Raw genomic sequence first — 23,578 nt, 5'->3', positions numbered from 1 at the left:
AGAAGTGGCTCAGTAAGTCAACTGCGTATAAGTAATTCATGTGTAAATGAATAAAGGTATCCAAGTCATAACAACTAATTTTTAAGATTCAAAATACCAATCTGACCAGAAAAAACAGGAGAAGTAGAGAGAAGTCAGCAACTGCCAGGTTTAGGATGTAGACTGTGAAAGGGTTCCGCTTCATCTGGAAGCCCAGGAACCACAAGACTATCCCGTTCCCCACCATTCCAAAGACACAGATCCCCATACAGACAACTGAAAAGACCGTAATGCCATCAAATGAAAATTCACATTCATAATCAAAATATCCCTCATTATTCTCATATCCAGAATTCGTGTCATTCGCAAAGAGGTCTGTTGTGTTTGTCTCATCCATGGTGAATAACACCGCTCTGGGGGGCTGCCTTCTGCCTCTCCCACCACCTCCTAGGAGACACAAGGAATCAGAAGGAAATGGTGGCCATCGGCGTTCCCCGCACTCACCATCTCTCCCCACAGCCCCACGCCAGCCCCAGGCTGCTCCACGAAGGACCCGTCCCCTGTCGTGCCCAGCACAGCTCCCACCCCTCCAGCCCTGACCCTGCCATGGAGGCATCTCCCATCTCCCGTCCCCGGTCTCCTACCTCCTGGTGCTCCTGGGAACAGTGCTGCTGCAGGAGCTCCAGCACAGGGGCCTCCAGCCTTGGCAGCACAAATGCTGCGGCGATGGTTGCGTGGCCACCCCGCTCTGCTGCGTCGTGTTCCTCGTGCCTGGGGAGCAGAGCTTTGCCCAGAGATCACCTCCCGTGCTCAGGAGACACCCCTCACAATCTCGCCACATCGGTGACAGCTTCCCCTCACATGTCCCATGGACGGCGATCTTGTCAGTAGGAGCTGGGCACGTCACCCCCTGCCTCTCCTCCCAACAGCTTTTCACCAGGAGGTGCTGATCTCTTATGATCCCATAAGAAAGCGTCTCCGATTCCATAAAGCATCCTTTGAAAAACCCTTTTCCTAGATCTAGAAGTCTGAAGAAGGAGGGACTGTCAACAACGGGGATGAATGAGCAGGAACTCCTCGGAAGTCACTGACAGCCTCATGGCCTCAACACTCCTCCTTCTTCCCATCCTCCCTGAGGTGAAGAACCAACCCTGGTCATGCCCATCCCTCCCTCTGCCCCCAAGGCCTGATCCTGCACCCACTCCCTGCACCCAAGATGCCAAGAGAGTGCCCTCAGCAGCAGCCAATGAGGCAGAGCATGGCCTTGTGTCAACTTGCCATGAGAAATCACCATTCCTCAGATACAGAACATCACGAGGGCTTTGCCCACTGCCTCTAATCACATCCCTGATGTGCATGTGTCTCCTCTGAGATTACATTTTGTGGGGTGCATAGTGCTGCAAATGTGCTTTTATCTGCAAGTGGTTTCAGCTCCTGAGGCACGAGGAACACGCCAGAGCAGAGCGGAGTGGCCACAGAACCATCACATTTCCTTGCCTTTCCTTGCCTTGCCTTGCCTTGAATTGCCTTGCTTTCCCTTTCCTTCCTTCTGCTTCCCTTGCCTTGCATTGCCTTGCCTAGCCTTCCCTTCCCTTCCCTTGCCTTCCCTTTGTCTTTCCCTTCCCTTTCTCTTTCCCTTCCCTTTGCCTTTCCCTTCCCTTTGCCTTCCCTTGCCTTGATTTCATTTCCCTTCCCTTCCCTTCCCTTCCCTTCCCTTCCCTTCCCTTCCCTTCCCTTCCCTTCCCTTCCCTTCCCTTCCCTTCCCTTCCCTTCCCTTCCCTTCCCTTCCCTTCCCTTCCCTTCCCTTCCCTTCCCTTCCCTTGCTTTCCCTTCCTTTCCCTTCCCTTCCCTTCCCTTCCCTTCCCTTCCCTTCCCTTCCCTTCCCTTCCCTTCCCTTCCCTTCCCTTCCCTTCCCTTCCCTTCCCTTCCCTTCCCTTCCCTTCCCTTCCCTTCCCTTCCCTTCCCTTCCCTGTCTTCCGTTTGCCTTCCCTTTGTCTTTCCATTTCCTCTTATTTTCTTCCCTTCCCTTCCCTTCCCTTCACTTCATCTTTGCTGTTCCCTTTCCCATTCCCTTTCCCTTTCCCTTTCTCCCTGGCTTTCCTTGCTTTTCCTTTTGCCTTTCCTTGCCTTTCCTTTTGCCTTGCCTTTTGCCTTGCCTTGACTTTACTTGCCTTTTAACTATTCTTTCCTTCTTCCACCCTTTCTCTAACCCTCTCGCTCTTTCTTCTTTCACTCTTTCTTTCCTGCTTCATCACTCTCTCACTCTCCAAATTGAAGTGTTTCTCTTTCCCTTCTCCTCTACACCACAAATCCCTCCAAGCACCCATACAGGGGTTCTCCTTGACTTCCTCGTCACTGCAGCCCCTCTTCCAGAACCTCGCCTTGCTGGGACAAGAGATGTGACCAGAACTCCCCCACGGCCTCTCTCTCAGACCTTCCCCAAGCAATGAGCTCCCCCAAAGCACCACAACACTCAGCTGCTCAGCCAAAGGAGACACAGTTTATTCACTGGGGCCACGGCCATGAGGCTCATTGCAACGGGGAGCACAGCTCAGGCCTCCCCCTCCCCAGCAGTGCCTGGGACACTGCTCTCCATCCGGATGCCCTCGGGCACGGGGCTCTCCTCCTTGCTCCTCACTCCTCGCTTTCTCTTCAAACACTCGGCTCAGGGCGACTTTGATGGAGCCTCGGAAGCGGTGCTGCTGACAGCTCCCCACCAGGAAGTAAATGGCTGGATTCACGCTGCTGTTCAGCAGAGTCGGCACAAGAGTCACTTTCAGAAGATCTACATCATTCGAAAATGAAAGATGAAGGAAAGCAAGTACAATGAAGGGCATCCCAAAGACAAAGAAGAAGATGACATTGAGCACAACAGCAACATAGAGTTTCCCCAGGTGCCGTCTCTGTGAGCAGCATCGGAGCCTGATGACCATGGCCGCGTTGGAAATCAACATCATTAATGACAAAATCACTGAATACACAATGAACACACCCGCAAATACCGTGCAATATCTTTGACCAAATAGAAAGCAAAGATAACATGACAAAATGAAAGCCCCGACGCTGGCCCAGAGCACCCCACTCACGATGCCTGATAAGTGCTTTGGGCGGTGGCAGAGATACCAGATTGGGAAGATGACAGAGACACAGCGCTCCATGCTGATGGCTGTCAGGAGACTCAGGCTGCTAAGGAGAAAGAAGTGGCACAGAAATGCAACTGCATCTTGAAAATTGAAGTAAAAATCAAAAAAAGAATTCAATTTATAACAAAGTTTTGTTATGTTGAGAATTGCCAATTTGTCCAGAAAATACAGGAGAAGCAGAGAGAAGTCAGCAACTGCCAGATTTAGGATGTAGACTGTGAAAGGGTTCCGCTTCATCTGGAAGCCCAGGAACCACAAGACTATCCCATTCCCCACCATTCCAAAGACACAGATCCCCATACAGACAACTGAAACCACCATAATTCCGTCAAATGAAAATCCACATTCGTAATCAAAATATCCCTCATTGTTCTCATATCCAGAATTTGTTTCATTCTGAAGGAGGTCTGTTGTGTTGGTCTCCTCCATGGTGAATAACACTGCTCTGGGTGGCTGCCTTCTGCCTCTCTCACCACCTCCTAGGAGACACAAGGAATCAGAAGGAAATGGTGGCCATCGGCGTTCCCCGCACTCACCATCGCTCCCCACAGCCCCACACCAGCCCCAGGCTGCTCCACGAAGGACCCGTCCCCTGTCGTGCCCAGCACAGGCTCCCACCCCTCCAGCCCTGACCCTGCCATGGAGGCATCTCCCGTCTCCCGTCCCCGGTCTCCTACCTCCTGGTGCTCCTGGGAACAGTGCTGCTGCAGGAGCTCCAGCACAGGGGCCTCCAGCCTCGGCAGCACAAAGGCTGCGGTGATGGTTGCGTGGCCACCCCGCTCTGCTCCGGCATGTTCCTCGTGCCTGGGGAGCAGAGCTTTGCCCAGAGATCACCTCCCGTGCTCAGCAGACACCCCTCACAATCTCGCCACATCGGTGACAGCTTCCCCTCACATGTCCCATGGACGGCGATCTTGTCAGTAGGAGCTGGGCGCGTCACCCCCTGCCTCTCCTCCCAACAGCTTTTCACCAGGAGGTGCTGATATCTTATGATCCCATAAGAAAGCGTCTCCGATTTCATAAAGCTTTCTTTCAAAACCCTTCTCCTAGATCTAGAACTCTGAAGAAGGAGGGACTGTCAACAACGGGGATGAATGAGCAGGAACTCCTCGGAAGTCACTGGCAGACTCATGGCCTCAACACTCCTCCTTCTTCCCATCCTCCCTGAGGTGCACAACCAAGCCTGGTCATGCCCATCCCTCCCTCTTGCCCCCCAGACCAGATCCTGCACCCACTCCCTGCACCCAAGATGCCAAGAGAGTGCCCTCAGCAGCAGCCAATGAGGCAGAGCATGGCCTTGTGTCAACTTGCCATGAGAAATCACCGTTCCTCAGATACAGAACATCACGAGGGCTTTGCCCACTGCCCCTAATCACATCCCTGATGTGCATGTGTCTCCTCTGAGATTACATTTTGTGGGGTACATAGTGCTGCAAATGTGCTTTTATCTACAAGTGTTTCAGCTCCTGAGGCACGAAGAACACGCCAGAGCAGAGCGGAGTGGCCACAGAACCATCATCTTTCCTTGCCTTGACTTGCTTTTATTTCCCTTGCCTTCCCTTGCCTTGCCTTGCCCTGCCTTGCCTTGCCTTGCCTTGCCTTGCCTTGCCTTGCCTTGCCTTGCCTTCCCTTCCCCTCCCTTCCCTTCCCTTCCCTTGCATTGTCTTGCCTTGCTTTCCCTTACTTTCCCTTGCTTTCCCTTCTCTTGCTTTCTGTTTTCTATTATTTTCTTTTCTTTCCTTCCCTATTCTTCTCTTTAACTTTCCTCTATCCTTTGCCTTTCCCTTTCCCTTTCTCCTTGACTTTCCTTGCTTTCCCTTGCCTTTCTTTGACTTTCCTTTTGCCTTGCCTTTTGCCTTGCCTTGCCTTTACTTGCCTTTTCCTTTTCCTTCCTTCTTTCACTCTTGCTCTAACCCTCTCGCTCACTCTTCTTTCACTCTTTCTTTCCCTCTTCATCACTCTCTCACTCTCCAAATTGAAGTGTTTCTCTTTCCCTTCTCCTCTACACCACAAATCGCCCCAGGCACCCATCCAGGGGTTCTCCTTGGCTTCCTCGTCTTTGCAGCCCCTTTTCCAAAGCCTCGCTGTGCTGAGACAAGAGATGTGGCCAGAGCTCCCCCACGGCCTCTCTCTCAGGCCTTCCCCAGGCAAAGAGCTCCCCCAAAGCACCACAACACTCAGCTGCTCAGCCAAAGGAGATACAGTTTATTTGCCAGGGCCACGGCCATGAGGCTCATTGCAACGGGGAGCACAGCTCAGGCCTCCCCCTCCCCAGCAGTGCCTGGGACACTGCTCTCCATCCGGATGCCCTCGGGCACGGGGCTCTCCTCCTTGCTCCTCGCTTTCTCTTCAAACACTCAGCTCAGGGCATCTTTGATGGAGCCTGGGAAGCGACACTGCAGACAGCTCCCCACCAGGAAGTAAATGACTGGATTCACGCTGCTGTTCAGCAGAGCCAGCACAATAATCTATTTCCGAAGAAATACTTCACTTGAATGTGAAAGCTGAAGGAGAGCATTTACAATGAAAGGCATCCCAAAGGCAAAGAAGAAGATGACATTGAGCACAACAGCAACATAGAGTTTCCTCAGGTGCCGTCTCTGTGAGCAGCATCGGAGCCTGATGACCATGGACACGTTGGAAATCAACATCATTAATGACAAAATCACTGAATACACCATGGCCGCACCTGCAAATACTGTGTAACATCTTTGACGAAATAGAGTGCAAAGATAATATGACAAAATGAAAGCCCCGACGCCGGTACAGAGCACCCCACTCACGATGCCTGATAAGTGCTTTGGGCGGTGGCAGCGATACCAGATTGGGAAGATGACGGAGACACAGCGCTCCATGCTGATAGCTGTCAGGAGACCCAGACTGCTATGGAGAAAGAACTCGCACAGAAATTCAAATGCATATAAGTAATTCATGTGTAAACGAATAAAGGTATCCAAATCATAACAACTAATTTTTAAGCTTGAAATTGCCAATTTGTCCAGAAAAAACAGGAGAAGCAGAGAGAAGTCAGCAACTGCCAGATTTAGGATGTAGACTGTGAAAGGGTTCCGCTTCATCTGGAAGCCCAGGAACCACAAGACTATCCTGTTCCCCACCATTCCAAAGACACAGATCCCCATACAGACAAATGAAAAGACCATAATTCCATCAAACAGATGTTCGCATTCATATTCAAAATATCCCTCATTGTTCTCGTATCCAGAATTCGTGTCATTCTGAAGGAGGTCTGTTGTGTTCGTCTCCTCCATGGTGAATAACCCTGCTCTGGGGAGCTGCCTTCTGCCTCTCTCACCACCTCCTAGGAGACACAAGGAATCAGAAGGAAATGGTGGCCATCGGCGTTCCCCGCACTCACCATCTCTCCCCACAGCCCCACGCCAGCCCCAGGCTGCTCCACGAAGGACCCGTCCCCTGTCGTGCCCAGCACAGGCTCCCACCCCTCCAGCCCTGACCCTGCCATGAAGGCATCTCCCATCTCCCGTCCCCGGTCTCCTACCTCCTGGTGCTCCTGGGAACAGTGCTGCTGCAGGAGCTCCAGCACAGGGGCCTCCAGCCTCGGCAGCACAAAGGCTGCGGTGATGGTTGCGTGGCCACCCCGCTCTGCTCCGGCGTGTTCCTCGTGCCTGGGGAGCAGAGCTTTGCCCAGAGATCACCTCCCGTGCTCAGCAGACACCCCTCACAATCTCGCCGCATCGGTGACAGCTTCCCCTCACATGTCCCATGGACGGCGATCTTGTCAGTAGGAGCTGGGCGCGTCACCCCCTGCCTCTCCTCCCAACAGCTTTTCACCAGGAGGTGCTGATCTCTTATGATCCCATAAGAAAGCATCTCCGATTCCATAAAGCATCCTTTGAAAACCCTTTTCCTAGATCTAGAACTCTGAAGAAGGAGGGACTGTCAACAACGGGGATGAATGAGCAGGAACTCCTCGGAAGTCACTGGCAGACTCATGGCCTCAACACTCCTCCTTCGTCCCATCCTCCCTGAGGTGAAGAACCAACCCTGGTCATGCCCATCCCTCCCTCTGCCCCCAAGGCCTGATCCTGCACCCACTCCCTGCACCCAAGATGCCAAGAGAGTGCCCTCAGCAGCAGCCAATGAGGCAGAGCATGGCCTTGTGTCAACTTGCCATGAGAAATCACCGTTCCTCAGATACAGAACATCACGAGGGCTTTGCCCACTGCCCCTAATCACATCCCTGATGTGCATGTGTCTCCTCTGAGATTACATTTTGTGGGGTACCTAGTGCTGCAAATGTGCTTTTATCTACAAGTGGTTTCAGCTCCTGAGGCAGGAGGAGCACGCCAGAGCAGAGCGGAGTGGCCACAGAACCATCACCTTTCCTTGCCTTGCCTTGCTTTCATTTCCCTTGCCTTGCCTTCCCTTGCCTTGCCTTGCCTTGCCTTCCCTTCCCCTCCATTCCCGTCCCTTTCTTTACCTTCCCTTCCCTTGCCTTGCTTTCCCTTTCTTTCCCTTCTCTTGCTTTCCGTTTTCAATTATTTTCTTTCCTTTCCTTCCCTATTCTTCTCTTTAACTTTCCTCTATCCTTTGCCTTTCCCTTTCCCTTTCTCCTTGACTTTCCTTGCTTTCCCTTGCCTTTCCTTGTCTTTCCTTTTGCCTTGCCTTTTGCCTTGCCTTTACTTGCCTTTTCCTTTTCCTTCCTTCTTTCACTCTTGCTCTAACCCTCTCGCTCGCTCTTCTTTCACTCTTTCTTTCCTGCTTCGTCACTCTCTCACTCTCAAAACTGCAGTGTTTCTCTTTCCCTTCTCCTCTACACCACAAATCGCCCCAGGCACCCACCCAGGGGTTCTCCTTGGCTTGCCCGTCTTTGCAGCCCCTCTTCCAAAGCCTCGCCATGCTGGGACAAGAGATGTGGCCAGAGCTCCCCCACGGCCTCTCTCTCAGACCTTCCCCAGGCAAAGAGCTCCCCCAAAGCACCACAACACTCAGCTGCTCAGCCAAAGGAGACACAGTTTATTTGCCAGGGCCACGGCCATGAGGCTCATTGCAACGGGGAGCACAGCTCAGGCCTCCCCCTCCCCAGCAGTGCCTGGGACACTGTTCTCCATCCGGATGCCCTCGGGCATGGGGCTCTCCTCCTCGCTCCTCGCTTTCTCTTCAAACACTCGGATCAGGGCTACTCTGATGGAGCCTCGGAAGCAGCGCTGCCGACAGCTCCCCACCAGGAAGTAAATGACTGGATTCACGCTGCTGTTCAGCAGAGCCAGCACAAGAGTCACTTTTCGAGCAACTCCTTTATCTGAAAATGAAAGACGAAGGAAAGCAAGTACAATGAAGGGCATCCCAAAGGCAAAGAAGAAGATGACATTGAGCACAACAGCAACATAGAGTTTCCCCAGGTGCCGTCTCTGTGAGCCACATCGGAGCCTGATGACCATGGACACGTTGGAAATCAACATCATTAATGACAATATCACCGAATACACAATGAACACACCCGCAAAGGCCGTGTAATATCTCTGACCAAATAGAAAGCAAAGATAACATGACAAAATGAAAGCCCCGACGCTGGCCCAGAGCACCCCACTCACGATGCCTGATAAGTGCTTTGGGCGGTGGCAGCGATACCAGATTGGGAAGACGACGGAGACACAGCGCTCCGTGCTGATGGCTGTCAGGAGACTCAGGCTGCTAAGGAGAAAGAAGTGGCTCAGAAATTCAACTGCATCTAGAAACTTGAAGTAAAAATCAAAAAAAGATTTCAAATTATAACAAATTTTTGTTATGTTGAAAATTACCAATATGAGCAGAAAAAACAGGAGAAGCAGAGAGAAGTCAGCAACTGCCAGATTTAGGATGTAGACTGTGAAATGGTTCCGCTTCATCTGGAAGCCCAGGAACCACAAGACTATCCCATTCCCCACCATTCCAAAGACACAGATCCCGATACAGACAACTAAAACCACCATAATTCCATCAAATGAAAATTCACATTTGTATTCAAAATATCCCTCATTCTTCTCGTATCCAGAATTCGTGCCATTCACAAAGAGGTCTGTTGTGTTTGTCTCCTCCATGGTGAATAACCCTGCTCTGGGTGGCTGCCTTCTGCCTCTCTCACCACCTCCTAGGAGACACAAGGAATCAGAAGGAAATCATGGCCATCGGCGTTCCTCGCACTCACCATCTCTCCCCACAGCCCCGCGCCAGCCCCAGGCTGCTCCATGAAGGACCCGTCCCCTGTCGTGCCCAGCACAGGTCCCACCCCTCCAGCCCTGGCCCTGCCATGGAGGCATCTCCCGTCTCCCGTCCCTGGTCTCCTACCTCCTGGTGCTCCTGGGAACAGTGCTGCTGCAGGAGCTCCAGCAAAGGGGCCTCCAGCCTCGGCAGCACAAAGGCTGCGGTGATGGTTGCGTGGCCACCCCGCTCTGCTCCGGCGTGTTCCTCGTGCCTGGGGAGCAGAGCTTTGCCCAGAGATCACCTCCGATGCTCAGGATTCACCCCTCACAATCTCGCCACATCGGTGACAGCTTCCCTTCACATGTCCCATGGACGGCGATCTTGTCAGTAGGAGCTGGGCACGTCACCCCCTGCCTCTCCTCCCCCCAGCTTTTCACCAGAAGTTGCTGAGCTCTTATGGTCCCATAAGAAAGCATCTCTGATTCCATAAAGTATCATTTTAAACACCATTTCCTAGATCTAGAACTCTGAAGAAGGATGGGATAGCTCTGATAATCTTATGTCCCTTCAGGTGCTGGGAACCCTGGACCTTGCATTGTCAAGCAGGTAGATCCTGTGCATGGAATGCTATCCCGTTATGGGTGTTTGAGCTGTTTCAGGGTTTCCTGAAAAAAGACCACAACTCTTTCTACTGTCAAGCAAAAATGATGTTCACGTGGGAACTGTTGCAGCAGTCTCAGATACAGGCAAGGACACACAGCATGAGCTGCTTGCAGGCTCCTCCCTTATCATCAGCCAAGAAGGTTTATCCATGGCCAAGGCAGATGCACAGAACGCACAGGCCTGGGACTACTCAGGTTGGGTGTTCTGTGGATCACTCACTCCCTGGGGTATAAATGTCTCCTGGTCATGATCTCTGTGCCCCCATCCTCCAGCTTCTGCTCGCCATGCCAGGGTCTCCTGGGTTTTGCTTTGCAAAGCTGCTGGAAGAGAAGACTACCCCAGCTCTTTTCTGAGCCTTCGTCATCCGTACAGCCTGCAGCACCAAGGGGATGGTGGGGAAGAGATTTGGCAGGGCACGAGGAAGGCAGAAAGATGAGAATGTGCGAGATGAGCCAGGGACTGTCAACAACGGGGATGAATGAGCAGAAACCCCTCGAATGTCACTGACAGTCTCATGGCCTCAACACTCCTCTTTCTTCCCATCCTCCCTGAGGTGCAGAACCAACCCTGGTCATGCCCATCCCGCCCTCTGACCCCCTAGGCCTGCTCCTGCACCCACTCCCTGCACCCAAGATGCCAAGAGAGTGCCCTCAGCAGCAGCCAATGAGGCAGAGCATGGCCTTGTGTCAACTTGCCATGAGAAATCACCGTTCCTCAGATACAGAACATCACGAGGGGTTTGCACACTGCCCCTCATCACATCCTTTATGTACATGTGTCTCCTCTGAGATTACGTTTTGTGGGGTACATAGTGCTGCAAATGTGCTTTTATCTACAAGTGCTTCCTGTCACACAATCTCATCTCTTAGCATCACAGAGAATGGCATTTTCATGGCTTATTTTCTCTCCATCTCTCATGTGTTTTCCAGCTTCTAAATACCATTCTCAGGGAGTTACTGCCTATGCTTGTCATCCCCAAGACTGATGTCCTCCAAGGATATCCTTGGATTTCATGTGGTGAACACACGGTAATGAACAAGGTCCACAGTCTCTCCAGAGCTCCAGCCTGGAGCTGCAGGAGATAGGGCTAGAGATAGACTTGAACCAGGGACAGAGCACAGGCTGACCATCCACCTATGAGAGGGGGATGGCAACAGGGCTTCAGACAAGTGCAACTCCTGCATAGCTCAGGCAAAGCCTGGTTGTGTAGGTCTGGAACAAGGGGCAGGGGATGAATTGGTGGGGTCACGGCAAATAAGGCCAGCTGTTGCCTTCAGGGCCCTGGAAGAGAAGTGCTTCATATGGATGGCTTAGTGTTGTTCAGTCATGCTTCCTGAGATGAAGTCCCTTTATTCCCCTTTCCAACAGTTTTGGGCATATAACGTGTCAGCTCATTGTTGTCCTACAATGACAGAATGTGTTTTTCTTTCTTCACCTCCACTGTGAAGAGCATTTCCCTTTATTGATTTCTTCTATGGCTTTGTAGCCTCAAATGTCCCTCAAGTATTATCTCCATATACTTGGAACTTCTTTGGTTGGGTCAGAGGTATTTTTGACATATTAAAGCAAAGCCTTTATCTCCTGGTGATGTCTCCCAGAAGAAAGCTGGGAGAAGTCTTCGAACACAGTTTCTATGTCATTAGAGACAATGAGCCAAGCCCTCATGCTGCTGTGTGTCTGTACCTCAGTGATCTCTCAGTGTTGGTGGTTCCTGGCTCATCTCTCCCACGCTCACCTTTCTGCCATGTGCCATCCCTGGGAATGGTTTATGTATCCTCCTGTATTGGCATCCCAGCTTTCCCCATGTTAGATCCCCAGGGAGTGAGTGATCCACAGAACACCCAACCTGAGTAGTCCCAGGCCTGTGCCCTGCTGTGCATCTGCCTTGGCCATGGATGAACCTTCTTGACTGATGGAAAGGGAGGAGCCTGCAAGCAGCTCACTCTGCATGTTCTTGCCTGTATCTGAGACTGCTGCAACAGTTCCCACGTGAACATCATTTTTGCTTGACAGTAGAAAGAGTTGTCGTCTTTTTTCAGGAAACCCTGTAACAGCTCAAACACCCATAACGGGATAACATTCCATGCACAGGATCTACCTGCTTGACAATGCAAGGTCCAGGGTTCCCAGCACCTGAAGGGACATAAGATTATCAGAGCTATCCCATCCTTCTTCAGAGTTCTAGATCTAGAAAATGGTGTTTAAAATGATACTTTACGGAATCGGAGACGCTTTCTTATGGGATCGTAAGAGATCAGCACCTCCTGGTGAAAAGCTGTTGGGAGGAGAGGCAGGGGTGACGTGCCCAGCTCCTACTGACAAGATCGCCGTTCATGGGACATGTGAGGGGAAGCTGTCACCGATGTGGTGAGATTGTGAGGGGTGTCTCCTGAGCACGGGAGGTGATCTCTGGGCAAAGCTCTGCTCCCCAGGCATGAGCAACATGACGCAGCAGAGCGGGGTGGCCACGCAACCATCACCGGAGCCTTTGTGCTGCCGAGGCTGGAGGCCCCTGTGCTGGAGCTCCTGCAGCAGCACTGTTCCCAGGAGCACCAGGAGGTAGGAGACTGGGGACGGAGAGATGGGAGATGCCTCCATGGCAGGGCCAGGGCTGGAGGGGTGGGAGCCTGTGCTGGGCACGACAGGGGACGGGTCCTTCGTGGAGCAGCCTGGGGCTGGCGTGGGGCTGTGGGGAGAGATGGTGAGTGCGGGGAACGCCGATGGCCATGATTTCCTTCTGATTCCTTGTGTCTCCTAGGAGGTGGTGAGAGAGGCAGAAGGCAGCTCCCCAGAGCAGGGTTATTCACCATGGAGGAGACCAACACAACAGACCTCTTTCAGAATGACACGAATTCTGGAGATTTGAGCAATGGGGGAAATAATGAATTTCTATGTATACCTTCATCTGATGGATTTATGGTCTTTTTAGTTGCCTGTATGGGGATCTGTGTCTTTGGAATGGTGGGGAATGGGATAGTCTTGTGGTTCCTGGGCTTCCAGATGAAGCGGAACCATTTTACCGTCTACATCCTGAATGTAGCTGTGGCTGACTGGTGTCTGCTCCTCCTGTTTTTTCTGCTCATATTGGCATATTTCAACAAAACTATAATTTGTCACCATTTGGATTCTTTTACTCATTATTACAACAATTTTTTTCATGCAGTTGAATTTCTGAGCCACTTCTTTGTCCTTAGCAGCCTGGGTCTCCTGACAGCCATCAGCATGGAACGCTGTGTCTCCGTCGTCTTCCCAATCTGGTATCGCTGCCACAGCCCAAAGCACTTATCAGGAATCGTGAGTGGGGTGCTCTGGGCCAGCGTCGGGGCTTTCATTTTGTCTTGTTATTTGTGCGTTTTCTTTGGTAAAGGATATTACACACTATTTGCAAGTGCGGCCGTTGTCTATTTCGTGATTTTGTCATTAACTATGTTGATTTCCAACGTGGCCATGCTCATCAGGCTCCGATGTGGCTCACAGAGACGGCACCTGGGGAAACTCTATGTTGCTGTTGTGCTCAATGTCATCTTCTTCTTTGCATTTGGGATGCCTTTTAGTGCAGAGGTTTTCCTCGATCTTTCCCGTTCGCATGATTTATTTCCAGAAAACACCACTCTTATGCCGGCTCTGCTGAACAGCAGCGTGAATCCAGTCATTTACTTCCTGGTGGGGAGCTGTTGGCAGCGCCGCTTCCGAGGCTCCATCAAAGTCACCCTGTGCCGTGTGTTTGAAGAGAAAGCGAGGAGCAAGGAGGAGAGCCCCGTGCCCGAAGGCATCCGGATGGAGAGCAGTGTCCCAGGCACTGCTGGGGAGGGGGAGGCCTGAGCTGTGCTCCCTGTTGCAATGAGCCTCATGGCCGTGGCCCCAGTAAATAAACTGTGTCTCCTTTGGCTGAGCAGCTGAGTGTTGTGGTGCTTTGGGGGAGCTCTTTGCCTGGGGAAGGACTGAGAGAGAGGTCGTGGGGGAGTTCTGGCCACATCTCTTGTCCCAGCAAGGCGAGGCTCTGGCAGAGCGGCTGCAAAGACAGGCAAGCCAAGGGGTCCTGTTGGGTGCTGTGGGAATTAGTGATGTGGAGAATAAAACACCAGGAAACACTACAGTTTAGAGAGTGAGAAAGGGAGAAAAGCAAAGAAGCAAGAAAGCAAGAAAGGAAAAAGTAAGCCAGAAAGAAAGAAAGAAAGAAACAAAGAAATACGGAAGGAAATGAGGAAAGGAGGAAGGAAGCAAGAAGGAAGAAAGGATGAAGGAAGAAGAGAGGAAGAAACAAAGGGAGAATGAAAGCAAGAGAGAGATGGAGAGAAAGAAGATGACAAGGAGAGGCTGCCCCGAGCAGGAGACCCCTGCCCCGCTGCTCACTCTGACCCCGGGCTCAGGAGGCTACAGGGCCACATCCATCCCGGTGCCAGCGGTGATTGCACAGATGTGCGGGGCTGATGCCTCTAGATGGCAGGAGAGGGGTTCTGATCACACCGAGCATCCTTGCTGTTCTGCTCTGGTGTCCAACACAGCAGTGAGCAAAGCCGGCCCTACGCTCCCGGCTGATGGAGACGCAGAAATCAAGCCCAGGCCGGGCTGCAGAGCTGAGCAGGAAGCAAGAGCGTGCTCCTTACGTGGGAATGTGTCATAGTCTTCCGTTCCAGGGTTCAATCCTTCTGAGCAAAGGATGCGTTCGACGGTGACTCTGAGCAGAGTGATCCCGACACTCCTACTAGTGCCAACAAGTTCATGCAAGGGGCTGATTAGCTCTGTGCTCTAGGGAACGTGGCTTTTGGCAGCAGGCTTCAGAGGGTTGTCACCTCCCTGCTGGGGTCTCTCGGGGCCCGCACAGCACAATAAACATCCCTGCCATGATGCAGGAAATCTGCTCCTGCCCTGCTGTGGCCAGTCCCTTCAGGAAAACCAAGAGCGGAGGGTTTGGAACATGTTCCACTTTGCAATATCTCCACAAAAGTTTTGTCCACAGGTACCAAAGCATCCCAAAGGAGGCTTCAGACTCTTTCACCTGACTTCAGCCAAGGCCACAGGAGGCTGAGATGGGAACCTGCTCTGGCACAGCTCACCAGGCATTCCCCAGATACAGCTTCAAGCCACGACTTGAAGCAAGTCTGAGGATCGCCAGATGAGATGGTCTTGGCAAGACAGAGACACTCATTTCTGTATTCTCTTTGCCAACATCAAAGACTTCATAGTAACTCATGTTTCCCTGTCTCTTACACAATGGGAAGTTGTCTGTCCTTTTCCCACTGCCTTTAATCGTAGAATCCCAGACTGGTTTGAGTTGGAAGGGAGCTTAAAGCTCATCCAGTTCCAACCCCCTGCCACAGGCAGGGACACCTTCCACTAGAGCAGGTTGCTCCAAGCCCCTGTGTCCAACCTGGCCTTGAACACTGCCAGGGATGGGGCAGCCACAGCTTCTCTGGGCACCCTGTGCCAGCGCCTCAGCACCCTCACAGGGAAGAACTTCTGCCTCAGAGCTCATCTCAGTCTCCCCTCTGGCAGGTTAAAGCCATTCCCCTTGTCCTGCCCCTACAGGCCCTTGCCCAAAGCTCCTCTCCAGGTTTCTTTTCAGCCTCTTTAGCTATTGGACTCCAAGGGTAACTAACGTGCCATTGCTTCTAGAAAGAGAAATGATAGTATAACCCATGGGTGGTGACTCACACTTTGAAGCCACATGATGAGATCAAACATCTAAGAAGCATTTATTAACAGAATAATTTTACAGAACAGGGCAGGAGTCTTCTGTAGTTGAAGGGGTTTTTCTCCCTCTCTCCCGTTTTCCTGCCCTTTGGAAAGTAAAAACTTTCTGAGTTGCAACTTGTCCAGCAAAAAGCTTCCATCATGTGGAATGTCTTCCAAGGCAAGTGCAGAAGGACCACGACCCTCACATGGGCCTTTCCTGCTTCCTGGGATCAACCTTGCCTGCACCATCACCCAAGCCACCTCCTATCTGAGCTTCTTGGTTTTACCAGAGAGTTTCATGGGTTTAGTTATCTTGGCTCTGTACCTGTACTGCACCAAGTAATTGATTTCCATTCCAGCCTCTCTGAGGAACAACCCAAAGGGCAGAGAACCTTCTGTCACCATCCCAGGTGCTAGAGGCCACAGCATTCATAGTTCTGCTCTGCTGATGCCTTTTCTCCCTCCGCTTCTCCCTGCCTACTGCATCTTCCCAACCTTTCCCTTGTGCTCCTACTGAAGTTAGTGCAGGCTGGTGGGGAGTCATGCCAGGAAACAAAACAGCTCAGAAGCAAGTGAGAGCTGATCTATCCTCCAGATCCTTGATAGCAAGGGCTGACAGGCACAGAGGGGAGAGAGAATCAGATAAAGGGAGAGATAGAAGCAGAGAAAGGGCTGCCATAACCCCTTTTACCCAGGGAGAGCCAGGCTAGAGGGATTCAGTCCTCATGGCCTCAACAACAGTCCATTGTTTTCTTTCCCTTTCCCTGTATCCTCTTTCACATGGAAAATCCAGTCTTTACAGACCCTCCAGTGCTTTTGGGGTTGTCTCCTTTTAACCCTACTCCTTTTGCTTTTCTAGATGAGGAACAGAGACACCAGAAGTGGATACAGACCTTGGGTCATGGTTGCGAAATGCCATTTGCTCAAGCCAACTCATCCTGACAGCCCGAAGAAAAGTGGGAAGAACCCCAAGAGGCAGTTCCAGTCAAGAACCCACGTCATATGCAGACAAAACTCCATCTGCAGCAGAAGCATTTCAGGGAAAGCCTTCTAGGGGCAATCCCAAGCACATGCCTGTTTGCCTGGTAACAAAGCTGGATGTGAAATCTTCACACGCTCTTCAGACATGTCTGGAGATGCAGGCACAAGGGTTTGCCCTGGACTTGTTCTGCCCTGCAGTGCCAAGCGTTCTGATCCATCTGCACTCCGCTTTTAAGCAGACACACCAAAACAACCCCATGGGCAGAAGGGAAGAGCCTCTGTGGCTCTGTTTGAGCAGGATCATTTTTGGTATGGCGAAAGCTCAGACCTGTTGAATAGGACACATACAAAGCAGAGGTTTTGAATCATCACAGACTGGTTTGGGTTGAAGGGACCTTAAAGCTCATTCAGTTCCAACCCCCTGCCATGGGCAGGGACACCTTCCACTAGAGCAGGTTGCTCCAAGCCCCTGTGTCCAACCTGGCCTTGAACACTGCCAGGGATGGGGCAGCCACAGCTTCTCTGGGCACCCTGTGCCAGCGCCTCAGCACCCTCACACGGAAGAGCTTCTGCCTCAGAGCTCATCTCAGTCTCCTCTCTGGCAGGTTAAAGCCATTCCCTTGCCCTGCCCCTACAGGCCCCTGTCCAAAGCCCCTCTCCAGGTTTCCTGGAGCCCCTTTAGGCACTAGAGCTGCTCTAAGGTCTCCCCTTCAGGAGCCTTCTCTTCTCCAGGTTGACCCAGCCCAGCTCTCTCAGCCTGGCTCCATAGAAAAAGTATTTCATCACTCTGTTCAGTGTCCCCCCACAGGCAGGTGTTCCTATGCCACCCAGCACACTTTGTCACTCTGCAGCTAATCCTGTTCTGGCCCATGTTGCTTGTCTCCATCCCCGGAGCATCTTCTCTCAGGGAGAGGCTGCAGAGGTTTAAACAGCTGGTTCCACTGTGTTCTCTCTGTGACTTTCACCTCTATTTTGGGGCTCTGTTACATCTCCAAAAGCCCTCTGGAAAGCAACCCTCACAGAGAGCGTGAACTTCTTTGTGCAGCTCCCAGCCAAGAAGTAAATACCAGGGTTGATGCTGCTTTTCACACAGGCCAAGAGGAGAGAGGCATTGAAGACAAAGACTGAAAAATCAAACAGCCTTAGCAAAAGCCAGTACCCAAAATCAGCAGTGAGGAAGGGGAAGAAGAAGACAGTGAGCAGGACCACAGCACAGAGCTTCCGTGGAGGATGTTGCCATGAACAGCACACGATCCTGGCAAGCAGGGTTAGACCAGATAAAACCAGGGTAAGCAGCGATAAGAGGTAGCTCAGGACGAAGGCAATGAGTGCTGCAGGGCAGAACAAAAGGTTCATGGTGAGGAGGAAGGAAAGGGCCCAGAGCAGGGCACATATGAGCTCTGGTAAGCACTGGGAGCTGTGGCAGGGGCAGCAGGTAATGGGGAGGACAGACAGAGCTGTCATGGCACTGAAGGCTGTCAAGAGGTAGACACTAGCAGTGAAAGAGAAGAGGATGGTGATGTTCAACGCAGTTGTCACATCCCGTGAGCTCAGCCTGTGACAAAGGGTCCCTGGGACATAAAGTATCACAAGAGCAATGGTGATGGAGAGGAGGAAGGTGAAGTCGGCTGCAGCCAGGTTGAGGATGTAGGTGGTGATGGGGTTCCTGCGGACGTGGGAGCTGAAGAGCCAGAGCACAGCCCCATTCCCCACCAGCCCACAGAGGCAGACGAGCAGCGTGACAGGGACTTTGCTCCAGTGACCAGTTTCACAGTTAGTCCAGTTGTAGTGACTGTCTCCATGCATCAAGGGCTGGTGATGCCAACTCCTGATACACGCTGTCTCACCGGACTGGCTCCAGCAAGCAGGGCTGGTTCCTTCCATGGCAGGGGGCAATGTGCTCATTGCAAAACCTCTGCTGCTTCTCCTTCCTCCTCATGCAGCTGGAGGGATGAGATGAAACAGAGGTATGTTAGCACCTCTTGTGTCCCCCACCCTAGCCTTTCAGACCTTTGCAGCCATGCCCCAGCTTCTATGTGGAGGAGCACAGAGAGAAATAAGGGACAGGAGAGGTGGAAGACAGGATGTGGGGAGATGGGGATGACATACCTGGCACAAAAGCATGTAGAGAAGTGGAGCCAAAGCTGGGGAGATGCCTCCTTCCTGGCTTTTGATGGGACAGATCTGGAGGAGGGAAATAATAAGATGAAAGGATTGTCCTTGGAGGTGCCTGTGGCGGAGGGTTGGAAATAGATGATCCTTAAGGACCCTTCCAACCCAAACCATTCTGTGACTCTACGTCAAAAAGCAAGTGGGTTTGGGGTGGATCTAATATGGATTCTCAGTTGTCTAATGTTACAGCTGATACTGCCAAGCTGCTGGCTTCCTTCAGTGGGACACTCATTTCAGTGTTCCCCTATCACCATTTTCCATGGGTCTTCATATCCCAGAGACCACTATTCCCCAATATTGACCAACAGGTTCAACACCAATGAGGGGAGGCACTAAATTAAGCTGGAAAAGTCTGACCTTATCTCCTCTGACAGCCTGGAGAACATGACTGGAGCAGAACCACATCACCTCGCACTCACCATCTGCTGCCCCCCTGATGGTTAATGAGGTTTCCTGGAATTATCACTTGGAAAACTGGACCAAAGCCTTGGTGAGCCTGTGCAGCCTCCAGCAAGGGGTCTTTCTCAGCTCCTTTCACAAAGCAGTTGCTGATAGTCAAGCAGGTCAAGGGTTGCTGTAAAGAGAGGGCTATTTCGTTGTGTTTGACAGTATCAGGGTTGTGGCTATAACCTCTTCTTTGCACAGGAAATGAGTAAAAAGACTCTCAGAAATTAGACCTATGGGAAGAGCTGATTGTGATCCATGTCATGTTCCTCTTTCATTTCATTTTAAAGCAACCACAGTCCCAAAATACTCGTCTCTTTCCTCCTCCTCCCATTCCAAGCGTGTATCTTTAGGACCCTGTGCTACAAGCCGGGCGTTGCTGCAAAACCTCTGTTTCTGGTTCAGATCTGGGTTTGCCACTCGTGCACCCGAATTTCACAGCAATAATTGACCTTCAAAGACACCATTTCCAAGAGCACAGCACTGAGGGCACCAAGGAGTGCAGGAGAGATGGCTCAGGATTCCAGGAAAATCTGGGTTTTCCTAAGGAGAGGTGAATCAGTGCTGCTCAGTTGGCTTTAACCATCTAAGTTATGGGTTTCGCCTGAGTTTCTTCTATAGTGCCTCAGACAGGCCCATGGAATTTCTGGAGAGCTGAAGTTAGATGAGATGGCTCCTACCCAGGCTTACTGTGGTGAAGGACAAATGCAAACAGCTCCTGTTGCGTCTGGGAGCAGGGATGCTCCTGCTGGCAACTGGCACACGTAGGGACCGTAGGACCAAAATCGCCTCCTCTCTGCTTTGGTGATGATGCATTTGTGTCCCCAGCTAGAGAATCTCACAATTCCAATAGAGAATCTCACAATTCCTCACAGTGCCAATGCTTTCAAGTGCAAAAAGGTCATGAGAAGGGAATCACAGAATCATAGAATGGTTTGAGTTGGAAGGGACCTTAAAGCTCCTCCAGCTCCAACCACCTGCCACAGGCAGGAACACCTTCCACTAGAGCAGGTTGTTCCAAGCCCCTGTGTCCAACCTGGCCTTGAACACTGCCAGGGATGGGGCAGCCACAGCTTCTCTGGGCACCCTGTGCCAGCGCCTCAGCACCCTCACAGGGAAGAGCTTCTGCCTCAGAGCTCATCTCAGTCTCCCCTCTGGCAGGTTAAAGCCGTTCCCCCTTGTCCTGTCCCTACAGGCCCTTGTCCGAAGCCCATCTCCAGATGTCCTGTAGGTCAAGGTACATCAGCATCTACCCATGTGCTCGGCAAAAGAGCAGAGTCACCCAGGGTTTCTCAGCTTCTGCTTTTGTGTGTAACATCCTGAGCATGTTTGCCTAAAATGTTCATTTCCAACACATGATTTACAGACATGGGCTGGTTGTTTGTGTTGGGGTCAGGCTTGTGTGTGCACAAAGGAACCTACAGCCTGTACATGTCATGGCTCTGGAAGCAGCTCTTTCTGTGTGCTGGGAAAGCCAATAAAGCCATCTGGCAGGCAGAGCTCAGCCTGCTCCAGCCATCACCCATGAGAACCTTCCTCTCTGTCTGCCTCTTTTCTTGGCTCTGCCCTGGTGGTTTGCTCCAAGGGCTTCTCCATCCACTGCGCAGTATTGCACTTTCCAACAGCCATCAGCCAGTAGCTGTCTGTCTGCCCATCCCCTGTCCAACCCAGCACAGTGCCTATCATCAGCAGCACTTGCCTCTTTGCCTGTCCCTGCCTCCCCAGCTAAAGCCCATTGCAAGGGTAGAGGTGTGGGTGTCGACTGATGCTTCCAGCTCCATCAGCCAGGCTGAGATGGGTTTTCTCTGCCATACGGTGCCACAGGAGGACATAAAGCAAGGGGAGCTGAGAACATCCTTTCTGTCCCTCACCATCATCTCCTGTGGTCTGGGGGCTTTTGAGGATCAAAGTATTGAGTGGTTGGTGCTTTAATAACAGGCATCAAGGTCCCAGGAATGGGACCTTCCCAGAGACAGGAAGAGATGGGACTTTCCATGTGGGAAGCAGACAAGGTGCAGATGGGGGCCCAGGAGCATGGCTGTGCTAAACCTGGAGAACAGGACAATGGATGAGGCAGGACTTTAACCCTGGAGAACAGGAGAACGGATGAGGCAGAACCTTCTGGACCACATCATTTCAGCACGTATGATGCATATATAATGTCTAGTGGGCAGCATGTATAATATCTAGTGAGGGGATGGTCACAAACATGATTTTGAGAACAAGCTCCCTATGGAGCCATCGAGAAGAAACCGCAATCACCAGTAAGTTACATGAAAGACACCTTTATTTAAATAACTTAAAAACAAGCTCGAGCTGGGAACTAGCCCTGCCCCTGGAAACATCATTGACCATGGCCATGTCCTGGGGGACACAACTGTCAACTGCTGGTCCTGCTCACCCAGCCAGGCCATGGGTGCTGACATGGGGTGCAAAGGCACGGCCACTCCTCTCCAGCCTGCAGCCATAGGGGTTTAGGCAACAATTTCCATCACAGGGGTCTCACCCACCTCTTGGGAATCTGCCCTATCTTCAAAGACCCTCTGAAGAGCCACTTTGACGGATCCCCTGAATGTGAACTTCCCATAGCTCCCAACCAGGACATAAATAACGGGGTTGATGCCACTGTTGAAAGAGGCCAGCAACAGGCAGATCTCAAAGACAAAGTTAATGTAGACAAAGAAGTTGAGGAAGATCTGGACACTGAGAGGGATGCCGAAGAGGAGGAAGAAGAGAACGGTGAGGAAGATGACAGTGTACAGCCTAGCTGGGTGGTGCTGCCAAGAGCTGCGCCTGAGCTTGATGAAGAGGATCACATTGGAAAGGACCATAAAGGGAGTGAAAAAGCAGAAATTGAGGCAGCACAAGAGTCCAAGAACCATCCCACAGTGTTGGGAATGATCCAGGTCACACACAAAGTACACCAGCCCTGCAAGCACACAGGAGAGGGCCCACAGCAGGATACACATGGCAGCAGATAGGAGCTCCGGGCGGTGGCCTCGGCACCAGAAGGGCCAGAGGACACCCATACACCTCTCCACACTGATGGCAGTGAGGAGGTAGAGGCTGGTGCTGTACGTGAGCAGAACCATGGAGTGAAATAGCGGCAGCACCTGCAGGAGCGCTGGCTGGGAGCAGCTGAGCATGGGCATATGATAAACCACAAGGAAAGCTGATGTGAAGAGGAGAAAGCAGAAGTCAGCCACGGCCAAGTTCAGGAGGTAGGCAGTGAAGGGGCTTCTCCTGATGCGGAAGCCAAGGAGCCAGAGGATGGCCCCATTCCCCACCAGCCCACATAGGCAGATGAGCAGCGTGATGCTCCCGGTGACGAGTTCAGGGACGTGTTCTGCAAAGCACTGGGTCCCGTTGTGTTCATCCTCATAGACCAGGCTCTCTGTAGGTGCTGGGGACACTGTATGCCAGCCATGGATTGTGTTGTTGGGATTTCCGTCCATCTTCCTCCTTTCTCTCTTGTGCTCGCCTGGGGAAAGGCGAAAGGTGAAGGCAAAATCAGTGATTCTGGGTCACCGGTACTGTGAATGTCCTCTGGTCATTCTGTCTTCTGCAATCCTTCACAAGCTACAACATCTGCTACCCAGAGAACATAAGAACTTAGCAGTGAGAGAAGCTAAGCGAAAGAAAGAGGAGAAAGAAAGAAGAGAAGAGAAGAGAAGAGAAGAGAAGAGAAGAGAAGAGAAGAGAAGAGAAGAGAAGAGAAGAGAAGAGAAGAGAAGAAATAGGGATAGGAGGGGAAAGCTTGGCCCAGGGTGACAGGAGACAGACAGAGCTGGAAGAGGAATGAAGGGAGGAACAAAAGGTATGCAGAGCCATTTGGCCTTTAAGGATTAAAAACAGCTGACAGATGGGAAGAACATCAGGACAGAGACAGGAGTGGAGGCGAGCCCCAGACCCCTCTCACCAGGCAGGGGAGGGCAGGAATCCTTGCACAGTTTTGGTTTCCAGAGCTGCAAATTCCAGTCCTCTGTGTCAGACTTGCACATGAACCTTTACAAAGCTGCCACACCAAAACCATCCCAGACAAGATCTGGCCACCAGGAACAAGGGATCTCCATGATGAGGTTCCTCCAGCAGTCTGCGTGTGGGCTCTGGCACTGCAACTCTTCCTCAGCTCCAAACGGGCCCTGGAACCTGGGTTTCTGCTCAGGGGTGGTCGCTGAAGGGATGCAGACGTGCCAGGGCTTGGTCATCACTTGTCAGAGTAGCGGAAGCAGATTGCCAAAGAGTCACCCTCACAGTACGGGCGTTGCAGACCCATGTGCTGGTTACTTCAAACGCTTCCTGTTTGCAAATCTGCTGTTGTGCTGTTTTCCTTCTTGTTTGCTTCTTCTCTTCTGAGC

At 51.8% G+C, this 23,578-nt stretch overlaps 4 protein-coding genes across 4 annotated transcripts; all 4 read right to left on the bottom strand.

The window, feature by feature from the left end:
- Window positions 1-2,480: 2,480 nt before the first annotated feature.
- Window positions 2,481-3,551, bottom strand: LOC115607748 (proto-oncogene Mas-like). The gene has a single exon (XM_030485388.1). It carries the CDS (start codon window positions 3,549-3,551, stop codon window positions 2,481-2,483), a length of 1,071 nt encoding a protein of 356 aa, XP_030341248.1.
- Window positions 3,552-8,167: 4,616 nt separating this feature from the next.
- Window positions 8,168-9,181, bottom strand: LOC115607747 (proto-oncogene Mas-like). The gene has a single exon (XM_030485387.1). It carries the CDS (start codon window positions 9,179-9,181, stop codon window positions 8,168-8,170), a length of 1,014 nt encoding a protein of 337 aa, XP_030341247.1.
- An 8,150-nt stretch (window positions 9,182-17,331) lies between these two features.
- On the bottom strand, window positions 17,332-18,509 carry LOC115606132 (proto-oncogene Mas-like). The gene has a single exon (XM_030481514.1). The coding sequence runs from the start codon at window positions 18,507-18,509 to the stop codon at window positions 17,529-17,531; it is 981 nt and encodes a 326-aa protein (XP_030337374.1). The 3' UTR covers window positions 17,332-17,528.
- A 2,980-nt stretch (window positions 18,510-21,489) lies between these two features.
- On the bottom strand, window positions 21,490-23,407 carry LOC115606129 (proto-oncogene Mas-like). Its single transcript, XM_030481510.1, has 2 exons — window positions 23,140-23,407; window positions 21,490-22,701 (listed from the first exon to the last, which is right to left on the bottom strand). The coding sequence occupies exons 1-2, from the start codon at window positions 23,219-23,221 to the stop codon at window positions 21,695-21,697; spliced, it is 1,089 nt and encodes a 362-aa protein (XP_030337370.1). The 5' UTR covers window positions 23,222-23,407; the 3' UTR covers window positions 21,490-21,694.
- Window positions 23,408-23,578: the final 171 nt, after the last annotated feature.

The sequence above is a fragment of the Strigops habroptila genome, chromosome 4, assembly GCF_004027225.2.
Source record: "Strigops habroptila isolate Jane chromosome 4, bStrHab1.2.pri, whole genome shotgun sequence".
Classification (NCBI taxonomy): Eukaryota; Metazoa; Chordata; class Aves; order Psittaciformes; family Psittacidae; genus Strigops; species Strigops habroptila.
The sequence above is the reverse complement of the archived record's forward strand: the minus strand, read 5'-3'. Positions and strand labels throughout refer to the sequence as shown.

What these genes read in the sequence shown, in the direction of transcription:
- LOC115606129 (XM_030481510.1), bottom strand. Translation starts at nt 23,221, where the DNA reads ATGTGCAAGTCTGACACAGAGGACTGGAATTTGCAGCTCTGGAAACCA. An exon ending in TTCCTGCCCTCCCCTGCCTG is followed by an intron (nt 22,702 to 23,139) that starts GTGAGAGGGGTC and finishes GCCTTTCCCCAG; the next exon opens with GCGAGCACAAGAGAGAAAGG.
- LOC115606132 (XM_030481514.1), bottom strand. Translation starts at nt 18,509, where the DNA reads ATGAGCACATTGCCCCCTGCCATGGAAGGAACCAGCCCTGCTTGCTGG.
- LOC115607747 (XM_030485387.1), bottom strand. Translation starts at nt 9,181, where the DNA reads ATGGAGGAGACAAACACAACAGACCTCTTTGTGAATGGCACGAATTCT.
- LOC115607748 (XM_030485388.1), bottom strand. Translation starts at nt 3,551, where the DNA reads ATGGAGGAGACCAACACAACAGACCTCCTTCAGAATGAAACAAATTCT.